At 44.9% G+C, this 26,028-nt stretch overlaps 1 protein-coding gene across 8 annotated transcripts in view; it reads right to left on the bottom strand.

Moving 5' to 3' along the window:
- The window catches only part of PTPRG (protein tyrosine phosphatase receptor type G), a 660,588-nt gene that overhangs the window by 180,303 nt on the left and 454,257 nt on the right, over positions 1-26,028 (bottom strand). For all 8 annotated transcript variants that reach the window (XM_075938459.1, XM_075938461.1, XM_075938460.1 and 5 more), the window contains exon 6: positions 8,631-8,697. In XM_075938459.1, coding sequence (XP_075794574.1) covers positions 8,631-8,697 — 67 coding nt within the window. The remainder of the gene's footprint in view (positions 1-8,630; positions 8,698-26,028) is intronic.

The following is a 26,028-nucleotide window of genomic DNA, read 5'->3' as shown; positions in this document are numbered from 1 at the left end:
TTCGTGTTTACGTGGTTCCACGTGCTGCAGTATAAAGCTTAAGTAAACTTGACACGGCGGAACCCGCAGCGAAGGCCCGCCAGCCCCTGCCGGCTCTGCTCCTGCGCAGGCTTCCTGCCAGCTCCACTCCCAGGGAGGCAGCTTCAGAGTTTAACCGATAACATGAACCAATCAGCACTAGCTATCCATTAACAGGTTAACTCTAACATCCCTGCTGTCCGGTAGGGGAGACAGACCTCCCCTGGACAAACCCTGAGGTGAGCTGCAGTGAGTGCGTGCCACAGGAGGGACCGGGGACTCACCATAACCACACGCTGGCTGCCCCACGGCGCCCCAACCTCAGCCCTGCACCTTATGAAACACACCCGCACATCTCCCCCAAACAGCCTCCTTGCCAGCAAAGGATGCATGGCGTTGGCTAGGGACCAGGGCGGGCACACCCCCATCTCGTGTGGAGAGTGCTTAGATGCTATCAGAATGGGCACTACAATAAAAGACAGGTAGATGCCGCCATGTGCACTAGCCATGAATTCTGTGTCCCCCGCCCTCCAAAAAAATGCTTCCTGGATTGCCTCATTCAGTACTACACAGACCCAATGGCCGTTCCAGCCATTCCTGCAGCCTCCTCTACTCCTCGGTGCTAGATGCCCCTGTCGATACCAACCCAGGAATATGTACGTCAACAGAACACGTGGCATTCAGAAAATGAGCTAGAACCACGCCAAGTGGGGCTCCAATGTTAGATTCCTGTACTCAACCTAAAGGACAATTTTTTTCTTTGGAGGAAGAGAAGTGGAACTGGTTTATCGCTGGCATTGCCATGTAAACGTGGCAAAGCAAAGCAGCCACTGGTCTTCAGCCCAATGAAACGGCACCATGCACCGAATGCCATCGGTTGTCCTAATGATTTTCAAATCGTGGCTTTCTGCATAAAGCACTGAAATGGGCAAAGGGGGGGAGGGGAAGCGTCCGCAGGATATTGCCAAAGGAAAAACGAGTATCAGAGATTTTATCATCAAAAGAGACATAAAAATTATTGAGATTGCGACAGCTTGAAAGGACAATATGCTTTTAACACTCTTCTATTCCTAGGCAAGCTGAGACTCGCATGGGCGGCTGGAGACACACCTGGCCTCTTGCTGCAGTGGTATTAAAAAGCAAAGCAACATCGCTGTCTGCCTCATGGGCTTCTTCCCAGCACCACACTGGAATAGTGTCATGAACAGGGAAGCGTAATCGAGTACAGATAAGCAGAGTGCACCTTGTAGTCTTAGGTGTGTATCCCGAAATAGCTTAACAAACCGTCTGTTATTTTGAAATATTTTTTGAAATAACGGGCACGCTATTTCGGCATCCCTGTAACACTCGTTCCACGAGGTTTAAGGGATGTCTCAAAATAGTTTATTTTGAAATTCAGCAGTTCTACACAGCGCCAAATTTAGAAATAACGTGCTATTTCGAAATAGAGTAGAAATAAATGACACAGTTTGGGCTATGCAAATTGTGTATCGTATTTCGAGTTTAGATGCACCCTAAGTGAGCACCATCCACCCTGACTGAGGCAGAAGTTCTAGGCGGGGAAAAAAGGATATGATTAAAGATTGTATCAAAATGCAAATGTACGTGGGGCCCAAATTAACATTGCACAGACAGTTTTCATTCCGCCTCTTCCTAATTTTAATGCTTGACGCCGAAGCTTTCAGAACATTTTCTTAACATTCTTTTGTGTGTCATTGCATATGGTGGTAAATCTACCTGAATGCTGCCCTGGAGAACTGATATATACATCAGCCCATAGGCTCGCTATTAAGCTCTTATTGGTGGATCTTTCCTGAGCTGAGACCAGTGGGAATTCCTTGTAAATGATTCAGTCGCTTGCAGTTATGCATGGAGGCACTGGTCAGTGTAAAAGGTGTCAAGTCATTATCTCTGCTCTCATCTTCCTTTCTTTGCTTCCTTCCTCTGCCTGTTCCTTACACAATGATCATGTCCAGGGCTCTCTCATGCCGTGGCTCTTGGAAAGCAACAAGAGCACAAGAACAGCCCAGAAAACAAACCAGGGTGCCAAGTCATCCTCCCAAGCCGCTCACACTCGTTTTCATTCTCCCACACTCTTATGACCTTTCCCCCTCCAAACTCCACTGGGCGTTTGCCTTCTTCAAAGCTGCACTTTAAAGATGAAGTCCCAAGACAACCCTCCTTTTCCTTCCTGTGACCGGCAGTTCTTCAATGCAGAGAACAAACAGCTTGTCAGTGGTGTTATGGCTCACGTTAAAAACAAAAGAAAAAAAAAACCTGTCACGCTGCTAATGGTGTTTTCTTCTTCTTGTGCCTGGTGGTGCGATAGATCCACAGGATAACTAACACTGTCTGGATTGCTTCCTTTTTAGTGCTGATTTATTTTTAACAGGTTATTCAGCGCCTTTTTACCTATGACAACTTCAGTGATGTGCAGCTTACTCGCTCCCTATGCCTTTTTGAAGCAATCCAGTTGCTCACTCTTCTTCACCATGGTCTTCTCTCCCCAAGCACCTCCAAATCTTAGGGTACGTCTAGACTAAAGGCTTTTGTCTACAGAAGTTTTGTCGACAGATACTGTTGACAAAGCTTCTGTTGACAAAGAGCGTCTAGAGTACATCCAGTTCTGTCGACAAAGCAAGCCGCTTTGTCGACATGACAGTGTAGACGCAAAGGACAGTGTACATGCAATAACGCCTTCTGTGGACAGAACTCTGTCGACAAAAGGAGTTATTCCTCGTAGAATGAGGTTTACAGCCGTCGACAGAACTCTGCGGCAGTGTAGATGCAGGTCTAGTTTTGTTGACAAAACCCCACTTTTGTCGACAAAACCCTGTAGTCTAGACACACCCAAAGTGACCTTCGTCTAACTCCTCCCTCCCTTGTAGGGGAAGACATAAAATCAGTGTTGATGGCCCACTGTGGCTTACATGATGACACTTCTTAATAGTCAGAGGCAAGAGGGGGAGACAAGTAAATTCCCAGCTTACTGCTTAAACAAGCAGATGTACAAACAAGCAGGAAAACTCCTACCAACCTTCAGATAAGCCAACCTGCCACCCATGCAAGTGATTCACTTTCTGTTTGTCTGAAAGCCTTTGATCTTGCTGTACACTTTGATTTTCAGTGCTTGGTTTAACAAGGACAGGGAATTCATAGAAGCGTGTTTCCAAACAGGTCAAAGTATCTGTACTTCTACTGAGACCTTTCTGCTGATCTGTGGAAATCTCCAGCCAGCAAAACACAGGTTAAGAAAGAAAAGCAGAAGGTGTCCTGCTGTTGCTGACAGAAGATTTGGTGGGGGCGTGGAGTGGTGTTGAACAAGAAAGAAGTCACGGTCACCAGAAATTCTCTTCAGGAAATACAGTATCCTGAGACGACTGACACCCATTAGGGGGACGAGCTCCCTAACTCAAAAACTTGTCTCTTTCACAACAGAAATTGGTCCAGCAGAATATATTACCTTACCCACCTTGTCTCTCTAAGGGCTACCCATAGCTCAAGACAGCTTATTTCGTAATTTGGTGTGGTCTACACAGCACCAAATTTTGAAATAAGTCGTTATCCAAAACCCTCGTGGAATGAGGCTTAGAGGGATGTCGGAATAGCACGCCCGTTGTATTTCAGATTGCTGTTAAGACACAGGATAGCTATTGCGGGATATCTCCAGCATCCCAAAATGGCAGTGTAGACGTAGCCTAAGTGGCACAACAAAATGAGTAAATCAGAAATACATGGAAATAGAAAAATCCACTCTGTTATGGAACAGTTCCCCCAGGTCTCTCTGAGCCGAGTATTGTGGCGGCAAGTGAAAAGCTAACTTGTCCCGTTGTGGTACACGTGCTCTGTCTGAGAACAGAGGGGCTCAGGACTCATTCTGGAGGGAGCAGCTAACATCTAGTCTATGCTCCTCATGTTCGACAGTATTAGGAGTCAGGGCTAAGAGAGACTCCACCCTCCCAAGGACAGTTGATGGGAGGAGGAAGGACGCATGGGGCTGTAGACTGGGAATGATTTGTTGGCAGGGTCATTCACACGCTGCCAGGTCACATCGAGAACCACGGTGTGGTTACCCAGGATGTAACTTCAACCAGCACCTCGCAGAGTTTAAAAAAACCACCGGCACGGAGCTTTGTGGTCCATCTCCGCAGAGCCACCGAGAACTGAAAAAGCCCCAGGAGGCCATGAAAAGCCACTTTTAGCAGGTCAGCATCAGGAAGCTTGCATGGCTTCTCCTACCTCAGGCTGAATCTCCTCTGTGGGAGGGGGTTCCACTTTTCAAGCCTGCCTCACAGGAGAACCATCAGAAACAGGCCCTATGGGCGGTGGGTGAAGTAAGCCCTCAGCCCTGCCTCCAGCCACGCCCCTTCTGGCCAGGCCCCACTGCCCACGGGCGCCAAGCCACTCCCATGGGTGCTCGGGGGGCAACAACACTCCGCCTCAGTAGGCCTACAGCAGGCGTTCTGGGGGCGGAGTGTGGGCGGGGCCAGGCAGGCAGTTTGGAGAGGCAGCGCCTTCCGCTGCCTCGCAGACCCGCCCCCCGTGACAGGCCCATGCATAGTATCATTAGCACATTTTGGACCATACACAAATCAAGAAGAGCAAGAATATCGTGCACCTCTCTGAAGGGCAAGGGCCACCACCCTCGGCAAAGCCGAAAACTGGAAGGTGTGTCAACCTCAGCATCAGGCATCTGACAGCCCTGAGAACCGCTGCCTCTCAATTCTCATGCCTTCCCAATGCTTTGCAACGGAGGCTCCCGCCATTTGGAAGCAGACACAGCATGGGATGGGAACACGGTATGAGGCAGGACGGCATGAAGCAAACCTGAAAATTTGCCATATTGTTAGGATGTTTGTCACATCACTAGTTTTCCTTCCGGCTAAGGCACTTTATATGGCTCTTCTTATAAAATTAAGCTTAATATGACATTAAGATTCTAGCAAATTAAGCCTGGAGATAAAGGGGGGAAAACGTGAATTCGGAGCAGCGACTAAGCCTGTATTGATTTTTATGTGTACAGTTCTCTATCATCATTGCTAAGCCGGTGACACTGTGAAGGGCACAATTATTTATGTTCCATCAAATTAGTGAGTAATTCAAATCCCTGACGAAATCTCAAGCTCAAATTGCTTCCACAGGAAGCATTTTCTGACATTTAAAATGTTCACTTACCCCGGGAAGGACACTGAAATCTAAGAAAAACTTTACAGGAGAAAATGGAAAAACCACATGCAATGGTATGTATAACAGCACCAATGTTCCCTCAATTTTTTTTCCATCCATGTGTAGAACAAATTTTGTTGTGTGCACCAGAGCATGTGTGGATGTGCACCACCAACGGAAACACATGATGCCTATGGTGAGTGCTCAGCTAAGCAGCTGGGTGGTATCTGAATTTCTCTAGGGCTGTTGCCTACGTGCTCAGTTCACAGGGAACACTGAACAGTACCATTATTTCGTAAGAAATGGGATTGTCTTTTTGGCGTGTTTCTGTACTACCCCTTGCACGATAGGGTCCTCAACCAATGCTGGAGCTCCTACGTCCTACCACAGTGCAAACAATTACATGAAAAGTACCATTATTATTAGGTGAATTTTTCTATCAAAACAGCATGATAATTGGTGAGTTGACACCATTATTTGCTATGTGTTGTTGTTTTACCGGTGGGGAAGGAGAAAGAAAACAGCCAAAGCTGCCATAGAGGCTCTTAGTTTCAAGAAAGATGACCTTAGTCTACCACTGATCCCCCCAGGAACCCTAAAATTTCAGGATGGATCCCATGGGGATGGGAGGGTCTCCACTGGAGGATCCTGATAAGAGTTCTTTTCCTCCTTAGTCCCTTCCTGAGAGTTTTATGGCAGCACGAGCTAGCCCTGGTATTTAGGCCAGCCTGGGGAGAGACGACCTGGAAGATACCACCCCCATCACTTTCAATAACTGTTGGGGAACATTTCTAAAACAGACTTGTTATTTATTGATTTCCTTTTAATCCATGGCACGCTTAGAGTAAGCAATGGCATGGCAATCAAGAAAGCTTTGGGGTGACATATAACTAACTCATGAGCAACACGGCCACCCCAAAGTTAAGGATCATACACTATTGCTATCTTATCTAAACATATACATACGCACACATGCCCTTGGGTATTACTGCCATAGCAGTAGCTGGACAGCCAGAGTCTACAAATGGCTGAGACATTCAAGTTCTTCACTTTGCCCTGTTCCACCTTCTTTTGTTTGCATTGCTTGTATTCAGTGATGCGCTCTCTTCTCCTTTCCCTCCCCCATTAGCAAACTGTCCAAACCCCATAAGAGTTTCCATCTAACTAACATACAACTCAGTTGGTGTCCATATTATGTGAGCATCAGAGTTTGAGTGCGCATAACTAACAACAAACAGTGGGCTGCTTTAAGAAACAACCGCGGGGGATTTATTTCAACTCCTGTATTTCTTACAACCCTTGTATTTATTTCAGTTTATAAAAATATATCCACATAAGGCACTCGGTAAACAACATCAAGTAAAGCAATGAAACCACTTAAAGTAGAACTGAAACTGTCATGTGTATTACTACTCTACTCCCATCTCTGTATCCCTTCCTTTTTTTCCCCTTTTCTCTTCAAGCATCTGAGGAAGTGAGCTGTATCTCACGAAAGCTTGTGCCCTAATAAATTTGTTAGTCTTTAAAATGCCACTGGATTTCAAGGTTTTTTGGGGGTTTTGGTTTTCTTTTTTGCTGAAACAGACTAAGAAAGAAAGAAAGAAAGAAAGAAAGAAAGAAAGAAAGAAAGAAAGAAAGACATCTAACTCAAAATAATGTAGTAAGAGAACCTAGCTGTTCCCCTCCCTTCTGAATGTTCTTTTTCCCACCAAAAACAAAGCTTTAAGCAGCCACAAGAGGAAGGAAAATGAGATTTTCCTCTCTACTTTCTTAGCATTTTAAAAAGGAAGTAAGTTATTGAAATATATCAATCTATTTCCTCTCCTTGGAATGTTAGTAGTCTTCTGTGCATTGTGAGTGAAACCAAAATAAATATCTTTTATCCACCCACATTCTGCTGTGTCTGAACAGCTCCAAGAATTTCATTATGTGGCCATGGAATCCCAAACTAGGGACTGGGTCACATTGTTCCAGACTTAATCTGTTTGGGAACGGGGTACTGTTACTAAACATGAACATGATCATACACTAGCAGTTTCCGCAGCAGCAGATTTGAAGGAAAAATTAAGCGGGAAAGGAACGGGATGTGTTAAACGCTGATCCACTTTTGCTGGCAGGAGAGGGCCTTGAAAGAGAGAGAAGGTAGAATAGAAACCTAAAACAGCTTTTGGTTCACTTAAATGGCAGCTTGACTGTACAGTCAAATTACCCAATCCCAAAAAATCCTAACTGCCCACAACTCATCCTTGTTTTTTTGTTTTTGTTTTGTTGGCCAGCCTGTTTCATAACTCAGTGGGAACTTGATAATAATATCTATTTTTGTGAGAAACAACACAGTTTTTCAGCTCACTGTGTAGTGTTTATTTCACAGCAGAACACAGCAATTTATAAATGGCAAAACCTATGGAAAATTCTCTAAATGAAGGATTTTGTGGTATGTTATCATTTAACCCCTATTTTTCACTTTCACCAGATTTATCGGTGTGCACAGCTGCAATGTTAAATGGTTTTGAAAGCAGAGCAATTAATCCAAAATCCTATTTGTTTTAATCTAACACTGTCAACTAGTTTTAGGTTTCTAGTCAAGAGAAAAAAAATGTTTGTTAAGCTCTGTGGCACCCGCTAATGTCTAAAGACAATCCTACGAAAAGGTGCAAAGATGTTTTATTGTGGTACTATAGACAGAACAGAGATTTATTATAGTACCTAACGGCATTTCTGCAGATGCCTTTCGAATTATAATGAGATTATTAAAACTTTACAAATCATGATATTAAAACTTGACAAGGGGACTTTGGAAGTGGCGAATCTGATGTCACTGCTAATGACGCATTACTAATGATAAGGTTTCAGGATAATTCCTCAGTAAAACTAGTTATAAAAATATAAAACATATTAATATTTATTTCAGTACCTGCAGTAAGTTCAAGGATAATAGCTTTGCATGCAACAGACCAGCTGACTGATTATATTTCACTAGAAAGATGTTCATCTGATGCAAAGTTTAATTAATTTTCACAGATAGTTAATTTTCTGTTTCATTATCAGCTCCCTAAATTTGAAAGACAAATAATTTATAAACAAATAGAAACTTCAGAGGAGTATTTTTAGACCAAACGCAAGATAAATAGCAGGCGTGAAGCCTCTGCACTGCATCTGAAGTACTAATATGAATGATATATTGTACTAAGTTTTGATTTATAACTTACACATTCTAAAACACTGACTGAAAAGAAACAAATTGTGTACTGTTACCCCACACCTGTTTTCAGGTAACAAATGAGTCTGATCGGTACCAATCAAATAATGGCTTTCATGCCCTTCAACATCAGTGAATGAAGAATGGACATCTCAATATGTCCTTTGAAAGATGACCTGATCCCTTAAGGACAAGATGCTAGCCCCACTACCCTTCCAGAAAAAAAAAAGTTTAAGTAGCTACTTACCATGATGTACGACACCCTTCAACCCATGGATAATAGGATCCAGTGCTGGATTGTCCCTCTGACCGACCTACATATAAAGGATACATGATTGGTTAAATCTATTCTGGCATCAGACAGAACAGTCTCAGTTTAATCTTCTCAAGAGGAAAAAAAAAGATGTTATCTAGCAAGCGGCTTCATTCTCACATTTACAATGGCTCCTCAACCAATGCTGACGATATGGTATAATGAAATAAACGTGAGGAAGGCTGACCCAAAATAATGTCTTCAGAAGATGGGACAGCATTAGAAATGTTAAAGCCCCAGCAGCACCAAAAACAGCTGATTTCTCCTCACTTTTCTTCCTCTGATTTTTACATATAGAAAGTTCTTAAAGTTACTGCAGAACAGTTGGTTACACACTGAAGAGCACCCGATCCCCATCTCTTGTAAGTCAACATTGCTCCACAAAAGTCAACAGAGCTGCATCAATGTATACCAGAAGATCCAGCTCTAAGTGGGGGTTTTTTAATTTATGTTTGTAAAATAATTTCTTGAAAGGCCCTTGGGAAGAGCGAGAGATAAAGGCAATGTCAGGTGGAGCCCAGGCAATTGTCTCTGAAATTCGATAATGCAACCCTGTGGTCCTGGAGCAAAAATTTCCATCGGATTCTTCTGAACAAACCACGCACATCCTCAGCAGAGATGATAGAGCTACCATCCATAGAGGGGACTAAACCCAGCAGACACAGGGACGTAAAACTCATCATTCATAGAATCACAGAGCTGGCAGAGACCTCAAGAGGTCATTGAGTCAACCCCCTGCCCAAGGCAGGACCAACCCCAACTAAATCATCCCAGCCAGGGCTTTGTCAAGCTGAGACTTAAAAACCTCTAGGGATGGAGATTCCACCACCTCCATAGGTAATCCATCCCAGTGCTTCACCACCCTCTTAGGGAAATAGCTTTTCCTAATATCCAACAGAGACCTCCCCCACTGTAACTCCCCACCTTCCAATCAAACACAACTTAAACTAAGGCGCCATTGCTGTCACTTGTTTGCTAAGCAAATAACTGGCAACCGATAACGTGAAAAATGTTGCTTTTCCTCCCATTCATTCAGTGTCTGAAGAATAACTTACCAGTTACACTAACACACCCATTATTTAACATTACTCACCGATTTAATTTTGGGAAAGAAATCCTGGCATGAAATTGGTTAAGTGCTGTTTTGTGCCAACATTGGATATTTAAACTTTGAGAGTGTTGGTTACTTTAGAACGGGTGTGTAAGTTACCACTCTCTTCTAAAGAAAAGCATATTCTGGATATTTATTTCTGGAGGCCAAGCTGGGGGGTGGGGAGAAATCTGTTTAGATTAGAACTGAAACTTTTTTTTTTGGAAAAAGTTTCACCGAATTGAAAACCACAGAACAATTTCATTTTGAATTGGCTGAAATGTTTTAATAGACTCAAATCTCCTCCTCCCCTGAGTTTTTTTAGGGGTTTTCCAGATGGAACTATTAATTGACTATCACCTAAAATTTGCAAATAGTTTCAGAAAAATGCATTTTTCAGCTACATTTCTATTCTACTGCATTTCAGGCGATTGCAGCACTTCTAAGGGTATGCAATATCTGAATAATGTCTGCTAATTATCAGGGTGCTTTTGAGTGGGTGGGGTTTTATTCTCTATTTCCATTGGAGAAGATGGGGAGCCAACAGGCAGGGCTACGGAAAGGCGAGAGAGAAAATATTTTTGTTGAGAGAGAGGGGATTCCTAACAGAGACAGATCTTCTGCCTCCATGTAGTGCTACTGCTGTTTCATCTGTAGAAGGAAAAAACGTGGGATCCCAGGAGCTCCCCAGCCAGCCACCCACCATTTTTATCTACCTGAGATTTTCCACGTTTCGTGAGTGTTCATCTCCTCAGCTAGGGAGAAATGGCTCCTCTCCCTTCCGACCTCATCACTTTCCGGCATAGTTCCCTGCCATCACTATGTCATCCCCACACAGATCCAGGCCCGAGAACACGTGCATGCTTCCTCTTCAGACGGGTTAGAGATAATGGCTACATTGATCAGTACCACAGTTTGAACCTCTTTTATTTTAAGGCAAAAAGCACTACAGAGGAAACATATTGGAAACAATGAAATAACCCACGTGCCTGCTTACTGGTTTACCAGCATTAACCCCACCCCAAACATGGCTTCTGGCAGGAACAGTCCTTCAAACTCCAAGTGCGAATCCTTGTGCTCACTAGGCCCTGGGTTACATTGGGGCTTTATTTGGAAATAACACCTCCTTAGGTCAAATTAATAAGTGGAGCATCCACACTGCCAAACCCGTTATTCCGAAAAAATGGATCGGTTATTTTGAAATCTGTGCTCCTGCCTTCTTTGAGGAATAATGCTAATTATTTTGAAATAGCAGTCATGTGGACGCTTCGCTGCTATTTCAAAATAACGACTCCCCAGAGTAATTCCAACTAATTACTCCCCAGTGCTTAGTGGGTCTCTAAGTCGAGGTAGCATGTCTGTAATAATGGAGCCTGCCTTGGACTAATTTCGAGGCTTCCTCATAGTGAGGACACTATTTTGATGTTGGTATTTCGGCAGTTATTATTTCAAATGTAATTATTTCAAAATAGTTTCCTAGTGTAGACATGTCCTAGGAACAAGCACACTCAGAACGGAATTATAAACATAGTTTATACAGTTTGGGGGTCTTTCAGCTGGAGTTTCCAGGAGCAGGATATTAGTAGAAAATGGGTTTCTTCCCCCGGGCATAGCTTCCAAGTGGGTGGATTCAAAATGGATTATTTGCATTCCCCTCACTCCCAGCTACTTGCTAGGAAATCCACTTCATACGTATTGTTCCAAAAAAAGCCCTCTGCAATTCCTATGACTTTCCAGAGGTTGCATTAGTCAGGTTCCTAGAGAAGTTGCGTACAACTCCACAATAACAAGTACACAATTGTATTTTTAATACAATGAGCCCCAAAGGCATTTCGCCTAATTCAATAAGGTTTAATTTAATTCAGTCAAGTTCATTGGGGCTATTGCAGGAAATTGTCTGTCACACGCCGCACACTACCACTAGCTGAAGGTGACACCACTCAGGCCTGGAGCAGCCGGCCTCGTAAGGTGCGTCTACACTGTGCTGTTATTTCGAGATAGCTAGCGTTATTTCGAAATAACAATGTGAGTGTCTGCACAGCCATTCCGTGATTTCGAAATAATTTCAAAACAACTGACGGCTTATTGCAAAATCTGTAAACCTCATTCTACGAGGAATAACGCCTCTTCCGAAATAGCCATGTTGAAATAAGGCATGAGTAGACACTGTGGAAGCGGGAAAAGGAAAAAAGGGGATTTGTGTGCAGTCACTTCACGTTTGTTAGCAATAGAGTAAAAGACAGGCTAACCCTATTCCTAAACCACGCAAGAGTGGTAAAAGATGCTTTCTTCGCCTTGCTTTGGAAGATAAGGTTGGAATGCTGACTCCAGCCGGAACCTTGAAATAAGGTTGCTTCTAGAGAGAGTATTGTATAAACAAAAAAATAACGGTTAGCCGTTGATGTATGTAACAGGGAAGTATATATACTCGTCTTTTATTGCTTGTATTTTGAAGATCTGTCTAAGGAACCCCTTCCACCCCTGGCCACCTCCCGGTCCGACCGCAGTCTTCCCTTGCAATTGCTCAAAATAAACCGCCTCTGATTTGTTGCTTACAAACGCAAACTGAGGACTTGTTTTCTTCCACAATTTGGTGCTGTGACTCAGATGGCAATGCCCGGCTGAGACAGCGGAAACTACTACGGACCCTTCCCCTTCGAACCCGAAGGCACCAAACAAGAGGTAAGAGACCTTTTGAAATCTCTACCGGGGTGTCGAAGGAGGACTGCCCGTGGGGCTGTCTGTTTCTTTTGGGCTCACGCCATGCGAACTTATTAAATCTGCAACAAGGTCAGATGCAAAGCGGTGCTGAGGAATTTTTGCTGCCCTCAAATAAGGTTAGTAATACGGTGCTGAGGAATTTTCGCTGCCCTCAAATAAGGAAAAGGTTGTATTAAGTCCGGACATAAAGAATTGAAGTTATGGTTAAAAAAGATACATCTAAATATGGGAAACGAACGAGTATGAGTGAATAAGTGAAAAGTAAATGCCGCTGAACAGGTCTGAGACTTAAGCTGACTCCAGCCGCACCAGGGCTACCCCATGAGGGAGTCCTGAACGCAAGGGGGGTCAGCCAAATCTCGTGACCCAGTGGCTATATATGAGGAAGTGACTCTCCTTATTTAATGAGCTGCTGATAAGGTCTGCATCTCGAGACCCAGTGAACCCCTTCTCTGGAGTGTGTGAAAATAGTTTCTTATGAGCCGCTGAGCGGACAGGACTCCCCTATGTAACTGAAAATGGGTGGGAGTCAGTCTACTCTAGGAGGAAAAGGGACTTGGACAACTGCATATGGGACGGTGCCAATAGCGCAGCAACAATCTGGAACACTTACAAGGGCCAAACATGAGGAGAGACTAGGGCAGCTGAAGAAAGCCACGGGACTTATTACTGAAGCACAGTTAACTCAGGGACAGGTCAGTCCAGGAGAGCCAATGAAAACAGAGTGCGGGTTTTTGAATGGGAAGCAGTGATCTTCCTGGGGCAGTCTGTGTGTGACCAGAGCAGAGCTGGGAGAGATGAGTTAAGTCAGGGAGCACAGCATGGAGTATCCAGCTACGATTACCAGGTAGCTTCAGAAAAAATACTGGACACACTTGAACGGGGGGCGGGGGAAGAGGGACCAGCTGGGAGGGCAGCAGAGCTGGCTGGGAGGAGGGGGAGGGTCGGGGGCAGTGAGACTGGTTGGGGGAGATCAGGGGGAGCGGGGATGGCTGGGGAAGATCGGGAAGAGGAAAACCAGCTGGCAGGAAGCAGGGCTGGCCGAGAGGGGGTTGGGGGGAGTGAGGATGTCCAGGAGAGATTGGGCGGAGTGAGGCTGGCCGGAAGAGGGAGCAGAGGGGCGAGAATCGGCCAGCGGGGAGTGGGACTGACCCAGGCACATGTAGATCCCAGGGCTCTGCCTGTCACGTGCACGGTCCCCGCGAAGCACGAGAGAGTCCGGCTACGGCTCCACAACGCGCTTGAACAGCGCTCAGGAGCACGGCCAGGGCTTCTCCTCCTCCCCAAGGCATCACTCCTACGTCAGATGCAACCAGAGGCTCCCAGCGCTCATTGCACCCCACCTCCCAGCCACACCTTCCACCCGCATCAGGCGCCCAGATGGAAAACCAGAAAATACCGGACATTGCACATGTCCGGTATTTTCTGATTTTTTTTTAACTAGTCAGAGGCCCCAAAACCGGACTGTCCTATTGAATACCAGACACCTAGCAACCCTACATCCAGCAACATCTATGCCAGGGGTGGCCAACCCGCGGCTCACGAGCTGCATGCGGCTCTTCAAAGAAAAAATTGCTGATCTTGCACCCGCACCTCTGAAAGGGGCAGCGTGTTTGTCTGCACAGGATGCCAGAATGGCCACCCTTAAAAGGGCAATGCCTGCTCTGCTCTTAAAAGGGCTGCGGCCAGCCCCCCCCCCCCCTTTTTTGTTCGACCAAATGTGGCGGCCGGGACTTTTCTTTTTCCTCAACAACTTTTTTCCCTTGGCTCTTTGCGCTGTATTTACCACTATTTTGGCTCTTCATCTGGGTTGGCCACCCCTGATCTATGCCATGGAAATGACTAAACCTTGGATATGTGAGTGGAACAGGAAATGTTTAGTCAGACGAGATCAGATTATTTTCTTTAATTTTGGCTTTGTTGGGCTTCTCAATGGTGAGCTCATGTGCCCCCCCATATGATGCAACTTTTAAACTGAACCCCAAGGAAGCAATTCTCTGTGTTTTAATCTTTCTTTTTTTTCGTTGCTCTGTCACACCTAGCAACCAAGAATGTTTCACCAAGTCTGTTTTATTTCTTTTGTTAATAAAAATCATCTTTTTAAGATCACGATTTGATTGCTGTGTCCTAGAAGGCAGGAGACTCTGTGTGCATATGCCTATAATGGCAAGGTCAGCTATTAAGAAATTATAGGCTATTTTTAAGCTCTCTCCCGGGGGTGGGTTAAAGAGCTTGAGGGCACCCCACAGGAAGAAATTCCCAAGTGCATCTTCCCGGATTCTCAAAGGGGTTTTTGTATCCAGGGTCAGGGAATCCCTTGGGGACCTTTTCGCTTTTAAACAGAAGCATTTCGTGGCTGGGTATTTTAAAGTCTTTTGTGGGCCTCCACCTTCTGCACTCAAAGTGCCAGAGTGGGGAAATAGCCTTGACACTGGAGTTCAAACAACATTGACTGCTGCATCTACATTATTGGGTTAGTTTTTAAACCCACTCTACCTTTAAAGTGACACAGAGTTTCTCAGGCAAGCCCCTTGATTGCCTTTGTCAGGTTTTATGCCGTTAATACTCATTTTGCTATATTTTTAAAAGTGTTTTTTCTTATAGCTGCTGCATGAGGCCTACATTAAGAAAAGGAGAAATTAACTCAAGAGGACATAGCAATGCACTGAGAATGCACCAAATGATATCAGATGCATGAAGCAACATCAGACCAATGAAGTATACGAGAACCAAAAAACAACAGACGTATTTCTTCTCCATCCTCTTCCAGTTCTAATCATCTCAGGTGCTTCTTGTCCGAGTGCTCAGCAAAACATTCTCAGGCACAAGTGTGAGTTTTTAAAGTATGAACCGTTTCCCTCGGAATGAGAAAGGAAGGGTGACCCAGTGGTTTCACCACAACCTGGGAGACGCATGTTCATTTCTCCTTTGATACGGTCTTCCTGCAAGGCCTTGGAAGATCCACTAAAGTCTCTCTGTACCTCAGCTCCTCATTTGTAAGATGGTCGTGATAGCAGGGCCCTGCCGCCCAGGCATGTTGTGAGGAGAATTTAAAGATGGCGGTGGCTCTCAGATAATATAGGAAGGGGAAGATACGTTAGAGAGGTAAATCTCTTGAACAGTGTTCCCTGATTGTGGGCGTCTGTTACACAATAAGAGGGGGGATAAGAAATCTTTGAAAATGAGACAATACCAATGTAAAAACCACAAACATCGGCAGTAAACTCAAGCTAAGTCTAGCACTGAGTGCTGCAAGCTGAGAGAATTAAACTCTTGTGCGTCAGTCCTGTACATTTTGCGCTGTGTCCTTCCTGGATTGCTCCAAGCCCATCATTGCTGCCACTAAAATAACTTTAAAAAAAAAAGTAACTCATAATTTAGTTTGTGAGTCAAAGAGAACAGAGGTGCCCAAGCACTAGACTGGGGATTGCTTTATGAGCTGGATAGTTAAACTGTAAAGCGTACAGACTTTTATTTGGTTGGCTTTGTTTTTATTTCTGGTGACAGCTGCAACTGGTTTGAAACCAGGGAAGAGACAGAAAGAATCCTGAAGGTAAAAAACCTCCCAGATGGGATTTTTCTGTCCAAGTTCATATATTTTTAGACTTTGACAGTGTCCCTTTAATCGGCTGAGGTGCAGCACCTATTCTAGCTCCAGCTAAGGAAGTCTTTCGAAAGTGTCTTCTGAAAATGTGCAACAAAATGAAATGGGGACTCAGGTACTGTTCAGGGAAAAGAAATATTGATGCACCTGTGATCAAATTTTCTGTTCATCTGTATCACGTCATGTCTCTTTAAAAATTTGTGTGCAAGTTGAATGCCATGTAGGAAGATAAGGTCATTGCAGAGCACTCTGGGTAGGGTTGCCAGGTGTCTGGTATTAAACTGGACAGTCCCGTATTTTTGCCTCCTGTCCGGTAAAAAAATTCAGAGAATACTGGACACCTGATTTTATTTCCTGGCCAGGAGGCGAAAATCCCGGGTGCTTATCGGGTTCTGCAGGGGAGCTGTCTGGCTTCGCACAGGGAGGCAAAATGGCAGGCAGCCACTGGCAGCCTATTAGGGCCAAAAAAGCCTCAAAAGCAAAGCATTTCTTAAAGGAGCCATGATGTGGTTTTTTTTTTGCTCAACAACTTTGCCCCCCCCCCCCTTTTTTTTCCCTCAACAGAATTTTTTCCCAGTGGTTTTTTTTTTTTGAGGGGGGGGGGAGGTGGTATTTTTTCTTAAACCATCTGGCAACCCTAACTCTGGGAGATGATCCTGTTTTTTTAGCCAGAATTTTTGCTTTCCTCTCCATTTTCTCCCCATCTCACCACTACTGATACTCGGTTTGCAAGCTTGTTGACAAAATTGCAAGTAATAAGCAGATGGCTTTTTCCACGGGAGAAGAGGCCTGACTCCCCCTCCCCGCAAAAAAATCTGATTTCCTATTGGGATTGTTTGGTGCTTTTTGAAGATTAAATGTGTTTAAAAAACCATAGATAATCAGGAGAAAAGGTCTTTTCCTGCCTGGTGTCGAGCTGACCTAAATCAAAGATAAGATGATCAACTGCTTGGGAGCAGTGCATGGAGGCACCAACTCTCGGGTTAGTATCTCCTCTCCAGCATGGTGGTCATTCAAGATCTGTTTCGCATCTCTTAAGCCCTATGTCTCATGTGCTGTAACAGTTCAACCCCTCAGAACAAAAACTCAAGTCTTCATACTTCCCTTCTTCAAAAAAAAAAAAAAATTGTCAAGTTTCCTTTATTTTAATTCCCTTTGGTAGCAACATGTGGTTTTGAAACCCAAAATGCCTGGTTCTCACTTGTGTTGTACCAGGCACAGAAACACAGGACCTGCCATGCTGGAGCAGATTACAGATCCATTTGGTCCAAAACTATTTATTAAAACATATTTTCTAGGGCAGGGGTTTTCAAACTTTTTTTCTCGTGATCCAGCTGAAGAAAATTGTTGATGCTGTGACCCAACATCATTTGATTGGAGTGTGGAGGTGAGAGCTTTGGGCTGTAGGAGGGGGCTCTGGCTTTGGGGGGCCAGGGCTGGGGCAGGAGGGGCTAGAGTGGCTCCCGGTCAGTGGTGAGAGGGGCTAAGGCAGCTTCCTGCCTCTCCTGGCACCGCAGACCATGCTGGGCCCCAGATCAGACAGCAGCAGGTTCCCAGCCATCGGGAGTGTGGTGCTAGTGCTCAGGGCAGAGGCAGTACATACAGCCCTGTGTTCTCTCTCACCAAGAGCTGGGCCTGGCTGCCGGCCGCTTCTAGGGCCCAGCACAGTTTGCGGTGCCAGGACAGGCAGGGAGCTGCCTTAGCCCCCCACTGCTCACCTGATCCCCCTGCAACCACGAGACGTAGTGCTTCACATTCTATGGCCTCAGTACGGGGTCGCGACCCATCGTTTGAAAACTGCAGAACTAGGGAAATGTGGCATTTTTCCATTGTCCTTACAAATGTCTCATCCTTTCTTGAATCCCTGGCCTCTATCTTATCTTGCGGCAATGAGTTCCACAGGCTAACTGCATTGTGTGACATCACAGTGACTGGTGCTTTGTTATGCATTATTACAAAGGTCACATGTAGGGGCTGGTGCATCTTTGTTGCTCCTCATGCGTGCTTCCTCTGACAGTGGCCTGCAATCATTTCATAAGGCTTGTTTTCCCCCGTGCTGGGACCAGTGCATGAACTCAGTCCCATTCCCTACTTACTGAAGGAGACCAGCCAAATGAAGATTTCTTTAGCATGATCATAAATGAACACCTGCTACGGTTGTTGTTTGGAGGTGCTCTCAGAATCAGATGGATTAATGACGTGGAGACAGAAAAAAATAGCCTGGAATTTTCCTAAAAACACCCATAGAACTGCTACAAGACATTGTGTTTACCGAATACGAAGCATCCGTTGAAGTCTACCTAACGTACAAAAGCTCCGCAGGAAACAGGATAGAATACTTGCATGTATCATTTATAATTGAACAGTGCCTGTAATCCTCTTTGACGGAAACAAATAGGTAACCACCACACTAAGTACAATGGAAAAACAAACATTGCCTTGGCATTTAAGAATATCATTATGCTGTTTCCTATGCTAATAGAACTGTCTCACCTCGGGGTACAGAAGAGATGAAGGTAAACTAAGTACATACCATCTCTTTGTTCATCACTTTCTCCGTGCTATTTCTATTCCCCAATGCACATGCCATTATGGATAGTAGGAACTGGTTTGTTTTAATGGGCTAAATAAAAATATAAAATGAGCATCTTGACTCTTACATGGTCTATATAACAGGGTAACGCACAAGTGATCACATCCCAGAGACATAAAACAACCCCACCAACGAATGCACAGTGCATTCTTTGAGGGGGTTTATTTTCAGAAGCAAATAAAGATCATGGTTAGAGCGTGACACTGTACAGTTAGTATTTACCCACAGTTCCAATTTCCAACACTTTGAATAGGAAATAACTAGGATCTCCAATAGCTTCAATATGGCCATGGTTGATCAATGATGAACTTTTTTAATGGCAACAACATTAGGACTTTTGAATGGTACCTGCTTGTCTCCAAGCATGTCCCTAAGGGTATGTCTACACAGCAACATTATTTCAAAATAACTGAAGTCATTTTGAAATAACATAGTCTGCGTCTACACAGCAGGAAGTTATTTCGAAATAATGTTGAAATACTGACAAGCTGGAGAACTTCTTACTCTGACTACTGTAACCCTCATTGTACGAGAAGTAAGGGAAGTCAGAGGAAGAGTGCTCTATTTCAAAATAAGTGCTGTGTAGATGCTTCTAATTTCTAAATAAGCTATGCAATTGATGTAGTTCAATTTGCGTAGCTTAATTCGAATTAAGCCCTGCTGTATAGACGCGCCCTAAGCGTGCATGCCGTCAGCCCTGGTCTCTGTATCAGTAGGAAAGAAGTCAAAGAGGGAAACAGGGATCCTCTAACCATCATGTTACTACTGCTCAAAAGACAAAACGTCTAAAGAGCATGCGTAATAATGGGACAGCTAACAGAACTGACGGCTAGCATCACAGGCTACATTGAGGTTAGAGATTCTGGGGGGTTTATTGAATGCAGCTAAAGTACTGGTACTGAATCACAAGTAAAGATCATCAACAAACTCTATAGGCTGTTTTAGAAGTGTCTGAAGCATAACACACCATGGTTTCTAAATTCACTGCTATGCTTTATTATTATCCTTTAAGTAACTGCTGTTTTTTTTGCTAGCTTGATATTTTAAAGGAAAAAGAAAATCCGTTAAAAAACAAACAAGGAGTCTCTTACTGCTTCCAAAATTACAATATTTTTTCCAAATTTACCAAAATCCTGAATTCATAAAAGCCCAGGCTAAGAACATTCAAGTGAAGTCAGACCTTTCTGCAACCTAAAAGTGATTCTACACATCATAGGGAACACCTACATAGCACAGTTATTTTGAAATAATGCGAGGATCTAATAACGGACGGTTTACTTTGAAATCTGTAAACCTCGTTCCACGAGGAATAACGCCTATTCCAAAATAGCAATTTCAGAATAGCAGTCGTGTGGACGTTCCACTATTGCTATTTTGAAATAGCTCCTCCCCAGGGCCATTCAAAGTCATTACTCCTTATTGCCTCCTGGGGTCTTACATTGAGGTAGCATGTCCACATTAGGGAAGCCTGCCTCAAAATAATTTTGAGGCTTCCTTGTAGTGTAGACGTGCTATTTCGAAATAAGCTATTTCAGAGTATTTCTTCCGGAATAGCATATTTTGAAATAAGTATACAGTGTAGACGTACCCCCAGTGTAATGAAAAACAAAAACAAAAAACTCGGTCCAAACAATGGGAAGCACGCGTGGATAAGTTCGCGAAACAGATGAATTTCTTTCATTTATTTATTTATTTAAAATATTTTTATCCCGCCTCTCTATTTAAAATATTCAAGGTGGCTTACAACATTTTTAAAAGCACAAGAAATAAATATAAAGTAAAATATTGGACCTCAAAGGGAGGGGACATAAATATGTTCAAGTCTTTGTTCAAACCAAGTGAGAAGTCAATTCCGCACTCTCTAGTGCTGCATCACACAAAGAGGGTCTTTTGTAATGTTTATATTTGAGTTTCTAATGAACTCTGGAAAAAACCCAAGCATCCATGGGTTGCAAGAGCCGACTGCGATTTCCTAGTCAGGCCTTCTAACAATGCAGGCTAAAGAACACCCCCAAATCATTTCTTTTCAATTAGTGCAGATTCATTAAAAAAACTCCAGTCTGGATTTAAGAATTGCCGGAGACAGAGAATTCAGCATGACCCTTGCTAAACTGCTCCAATGGTTAATTACTCTCACTGTTAAAATGCACACTTTATTTCCAGTCTAAATTTGTCCTGCTTCAACTTCTAGTCCCTGCTCTGTGTTAAACCTTTGCCTGCTGGATGAAGAGCCTATGATCAAATATTTGTTCCCTACGAAAGTACTTACAGACCAGGACAAGATACCCCTTCACCTTCTCTTTGCTGAATTAATGGATCAAGCTCCTGGAGTCTATCAGTATATAGCATGTTTTCTAATCCTTCAGTCATCTTGTGGATAATCTCAGAACCCTCCTCGGTTTATCAACATCCTTCTTGAATCACTGACACCAGAGCTAGAGGCAGTATTCTAGCAGTGGCTGCACCAAGGCCATAAAATAACCTCGACATGTGAGGTTCCCCCATTTGCGTATCCCAGGATCACGGTAGCCCTTCCAGCCACGGCATCGCTCTCGGAGCTCATATTCTGCTTATTCTCTACCATGACCTGCAAATCTGTTTCAGAATCACGACTTGAGTCCCATGCCCTATAAGTACAGCCTGCACCTGTCTCCACTCAGAATGTAGACATACGCCGATACACTGAGTCAGGGAACAAAAACGGACAGCTGCATCCACAAAGGGAGTGGGATACTTGGTCTCCTCTTTGATACCCTTGCTTGAGCAAGCTGCATCATGACCCCATGCACGTGAGGAGGGAAACAAGAGAGCTGGCTGCTTGCCCGTTCCTAGCTTCCTATTTTAGGCCACGCCTCCAAGCTTCGGCGACGCTCTCCGCAGCCAGTCCCCATCCGGCAGTATCAGGAGGGAGCACCTCTAGGCACTACAACGAAGGGCCATGCTCACCTCCGGTAATAAACGCCCCTTCCTAACGCTACATGAAGAGTACCGAGACTAGCAGGAAGGAATGCGTCTTCCTTTACAAGCACAGCTAATAGATCTACTGAGTCTCAGGGTGGGGAAAGAGAGAAGATAAATCTCAAATCCATTTTCAATCGGTGTGAAATAAAAACTTCTCTCCCATTTCCATCCAAAAAATCTGGCACTGAAGCTTGTGAGACTGTCATAAATTTGCAGCCATCGCTTTCAAGCTCATTAAAGGGGCTCACATAGAGTATTACAAAGCTTTCCCAAAGCAAGTACTATGCCAAAGTGTACTCTGTTGAAAGCTGAAATGACATGCGTTTTGTATAAGACACAGGGAAAATTAATGGCAACAATTTTGTAAGACTCTACCTGAGCCTTTCCCCTCAGAATAGGGTTATAATTTACTTTTCTCTCCCTATACAACATTTGGCCCTTGACTTAGAAACTAATAATCTTCAATCTATCAAGTCTTACCCATCTGCTAAGTAAACTGGCCAAGACGATCTGCATGCCTTGAATTTGATAAAGCCAGCTGCTCCCATTAGCATTAGCATCCAGAGACCATCCCGCAGTGTTGAAAAAGACGCCACCTGCCAAGGATGAACGACTACACGGTTAACTGTGGCAGCTGAAGTAAATGACAAGAGGGGAGACCACTCCCCAGACTGCAAGGCTCGCGAGCCATTCAGTTTGCCTGTGAAGTCCACTGCCCATAAGAAAAACGGAGTCCGGTGCATCTGGACAGGTTACAAAGACACAAAACTATTAGGGTATGTCTACACTACAAAGTTAATTCGAACTAACAGCTGTTAGTTCGAATTAACTTTCATAGGTGCTACACATACAAACCTCTAGTTGGAATTTAATTCGAACTAGCGGAGCGCTTAATTCGAACGAGGTAAACCTCATTCTACAAGGACTAACGCCTAGTTCGAATTAAGTAGTTCGAATTAAGGGCTGTGTAGCCACTTAATTCGAACTAGCTGGAGGCTAGCCCTTCCCAGCTTGCCCTGGTGGCCACTCTGGGCCAAACCAGGGAAACTCTTCTGCCCCCCTCCTAGCCCCGGAGCCCTTAAAGGGGAACGGTCTGGCTACAGTGCTTGTGCCAGTTGCAAGCCTGCCGGCACCCAGCCAGCAGACCCTGCACCTGGCACGGCACGAACCAGCCACCCGCTGCCACCCAGCCCTCCGCCTCTTCGTCGGACCAGGCTGGCGGCTTCCAGGAGCCTGCCCGGGGCTGCAAGAGGAGGGCGCCCGCCTGGTCTAGTGCGGAGATCATGGACCTCATCCAGGTTTGGGGGGAGGCCTCCAATGTCCACGATCTCTGCACTAGGCACAAGAATGCGGCCGTCTAGGGCAGGATAGCTGCCAGCCTGGCCACCAAAGGCCACATGTGAACCCAGGAGCAGGTTTGCATGAAAATCAAGTTGGTCCAGTGAGACCCCCCCCACCCTGAGCCCTGAGCTTAGAACATAAGAATGGCGGTACTGGGTCAGACCAAAGTAGCCTGTCTGCCAACAGCGGCCAACACCAGGTATCCCGGAGGGGATGGATTGAAGACAATGACCAAGCGATTTGTCTTGTGCCATCCATCTCCAGCCTTCCACAAACAGAGGCCAGGGACACCATTCCTACCCCCTGGCTAATAGCACTCCATGGACCCAACCTCCATGACTTTATCTAACCTCTCTTTAAACTCTGTTATAGTTCTAGCCTTCACAGCCTCCTGTGGCAAGGAGTTCCACAGATTGACTATGTGCTGTGTGAAGAAGAACTTTCACTTATTAGTTTTAAACCTACTGTCCATTCCTTTCCTTTGGTGTCCTCTAGTCCTTCTATTATGGGAACTAACGAGGAACTTTTCTTTATCCACCCTCTCCACACCACTCATGCTGTTATAGACCGCTATCATATCCCCCCTCAGTCTCCTCTTTTCTAAGCTGAGAAGTCCCAGTCTCTTTAGCCTCTCTTCATAAGGGACCTGTTCCAAACCCCTAATCATTGTAGTTGCCCTTTTTTGAACCATTTCCAAGGCCAAAATATCTTTTTTGAGGTGAGGAGACCACATCTGTACACAGTATTGTAGATGTGGGCGTACCATAGTTTTATACTTCCCCTCCTCCTTCTTTCCCTGGCTTCCCCCTACCAGCTCCCTCCTCCCAGGTTTCCACCTCCCCTCTCCCACCCTCTCTTCCCCTCTCCCACCTCCTTTTCCCAGTCTCCCCAGAGGTTAATCCCCCCCCCCCAATTTTGTTAAATAAAGAGAGTTTCTATTTTTGAACACGTGTCCTTTATTTTTTACATCAGGAAGGGGGGCTAGGGAGGGGTAAGTGGAAGGCAGTGAGTGAGGAATGGGGTACGAGCCCCCGATGGGGAGGACTTGGGTGGCTTTGCAGGCTCTTTGGGGTGGAAGCTCTCCTGCAGGGCCTCCTGGATCCTGACAGTCCCCTGTCTGACCCCCCCGGATGGCAGCCTGCGGCAAGTGCAGCCGGGCTGATGTCCGAGTGCTGTGACGTGCCGAGTGTGGGCACTCAGAGCACTCCAAGACAGGACTGCTTTGCTGTCCCTCATTGACATAGATAAGCAAGCGGGGAACCCTGAGAACTGTCTGTCCGGGGTGGGGGTCGGGTCCCTTTAAGCACAGCCCTCGGCTAGCCTGAGACAGCAGCTCCACACTCTAAGTCCTGGTTCCGGCCAGCCTTAACTTCGGTTCAGGGTCCACTCAATGTGGACATGCTAGTTCGAATTAGCAAAACGCTAATTCAAATTAGTTTTTAGATCTAGATGCACTAATTTGAATTAGCTTAGTTCAAATTAACTAATTCGAACTAAGTTAGTTTGAATTAGTGCTGTAGTGTAGACATACCCTTATATATTAGCCCTGCTAAAGAGATCACATTGTCCTGTAAAATTCCAAAAGAATCGACGTGGTTAAACAATCTATTCTCTCATAATCAGCTGGACAGATATCAGTACTGTACTGAGGGAGGTCAGAATGCTCCAAGTTTGCCCCTATTTTAGTTCAAGAACAAAGAGAGCCACATGAATGCATACACTAATCCCTAAACTAATATGTATTTTAATATTATAGCTCCTGATTTTGGAAAATTCAAGGTGACCGCAGTCCAATGAAATACGGATGGGGAAAGGATGTGACACACTGCTGATCAAATGGCCAGACATGAGTCTTTTGGGCCAGATAATTTGACAGCTATCTAATTGCTTGAGAGACTTTTATTCTTAACATGATTGAATGATTGCACCTTAATTCTGGTCTCCTGTAGCATGAAAGTGTGAGATTCCTCACAAGGCCAGAATACGTGTTCTATTACGTTGCGCAAAACACGCCCCCCCACCCTTTTGGTTTTTTTGGGAAATCTACCTTCTTAAATCTCCTATATCTGAATTCATGCACCATTCTTGAATGAATAGATTGATGGATGTGTATCAATGAACAGTGGTGGAAGATTTTCCTGGACTGGGGTGGGCAATAATTTTTGACGGAGGCCACTCCAAGACTTTGGAAAGTGGTCAAGGGCCACACTCTTCTGTGATATTAATGGAGGGGTGCAGGGTCTGGGATGGAGGTGGGGTGCAGAAGGGAGCTTGGGGTAAGAGATTGGCGTACAGGAGGGAGTGTGGGTCTGGGAGGGAGATTGGGTGAAGGAGGGGGTCGTGACCTAGGCCACTGGACTGGGTGCCCGGGTTTGTGTTGTGACCTAGGGCTGGAGCTAGGGACGTAAGCGAATAGTTGACTATCCGTTAAGCATATGGTTATTGGATAGTTGACCAGTGACTCAATTAGTTAGTTCTCTCCCTTGCTGCCTCTATCAGGATATGTCTAAACTAGCCCCCTAGTTCAAACTAGGGAGGCTAATGTAGGCATTCGAAGTTGCAAATGAAGCCTGGGATTTAAATATCCTGGGCCTTATTTGCATCTTCCCGTCCCGGCGTCATTTTTAAATCCCCGCTAGTCCGAACTAACTGCCCACGGCTAAACGCGGCAGTCAAACTAAGTCCTTAGTTCGAGTTAACGTTTGACTGCCGCATGTAGCCACGGGCAGTTAGTTCGGACTAGCGGGGATTTAAAAATGATGCCAGGATGGGAAGATGCAAATGAAGCCTGGGATATTTAAATTCCGGGCTTCATTTGCAACTTCGAATGCCTACATTAGCCTCCCTAGTTCGAACTAGGGGGCTAGTGTAGACATACCCTGATAGAGGCAGCAAGGGAGAGAAATAACTAGTTGAGTCACTAGTCAACTATCCAATAACCATATGCTTAACGGATAGTCAACTATTCGCTTACGTCCCTAGCTCCGGCCCTAGGTCCAGCCCTAGGTCACAACCCAAACCT

The sequence above is a fragment of the Pelodiscus sinensis genome, chromosome 11 (assembly GCF_049634645.1).
Source record: "Pelodiscus sinensis isolate JC-2024 chromosome 11, ASM4963464v1, whole genome shotgun sequence".
Lineage (NCBI taxonomy): Eukaryota > Metazoa > Chordata > Testudines > Trionychidae > Pelodiscus > Pelodiscus sinensis.
The sequence above is the reverse complement of the archived record's forward strand: the minus strand, read 5'-3'. Positions and strand labels throughout refer to the sequence as shown.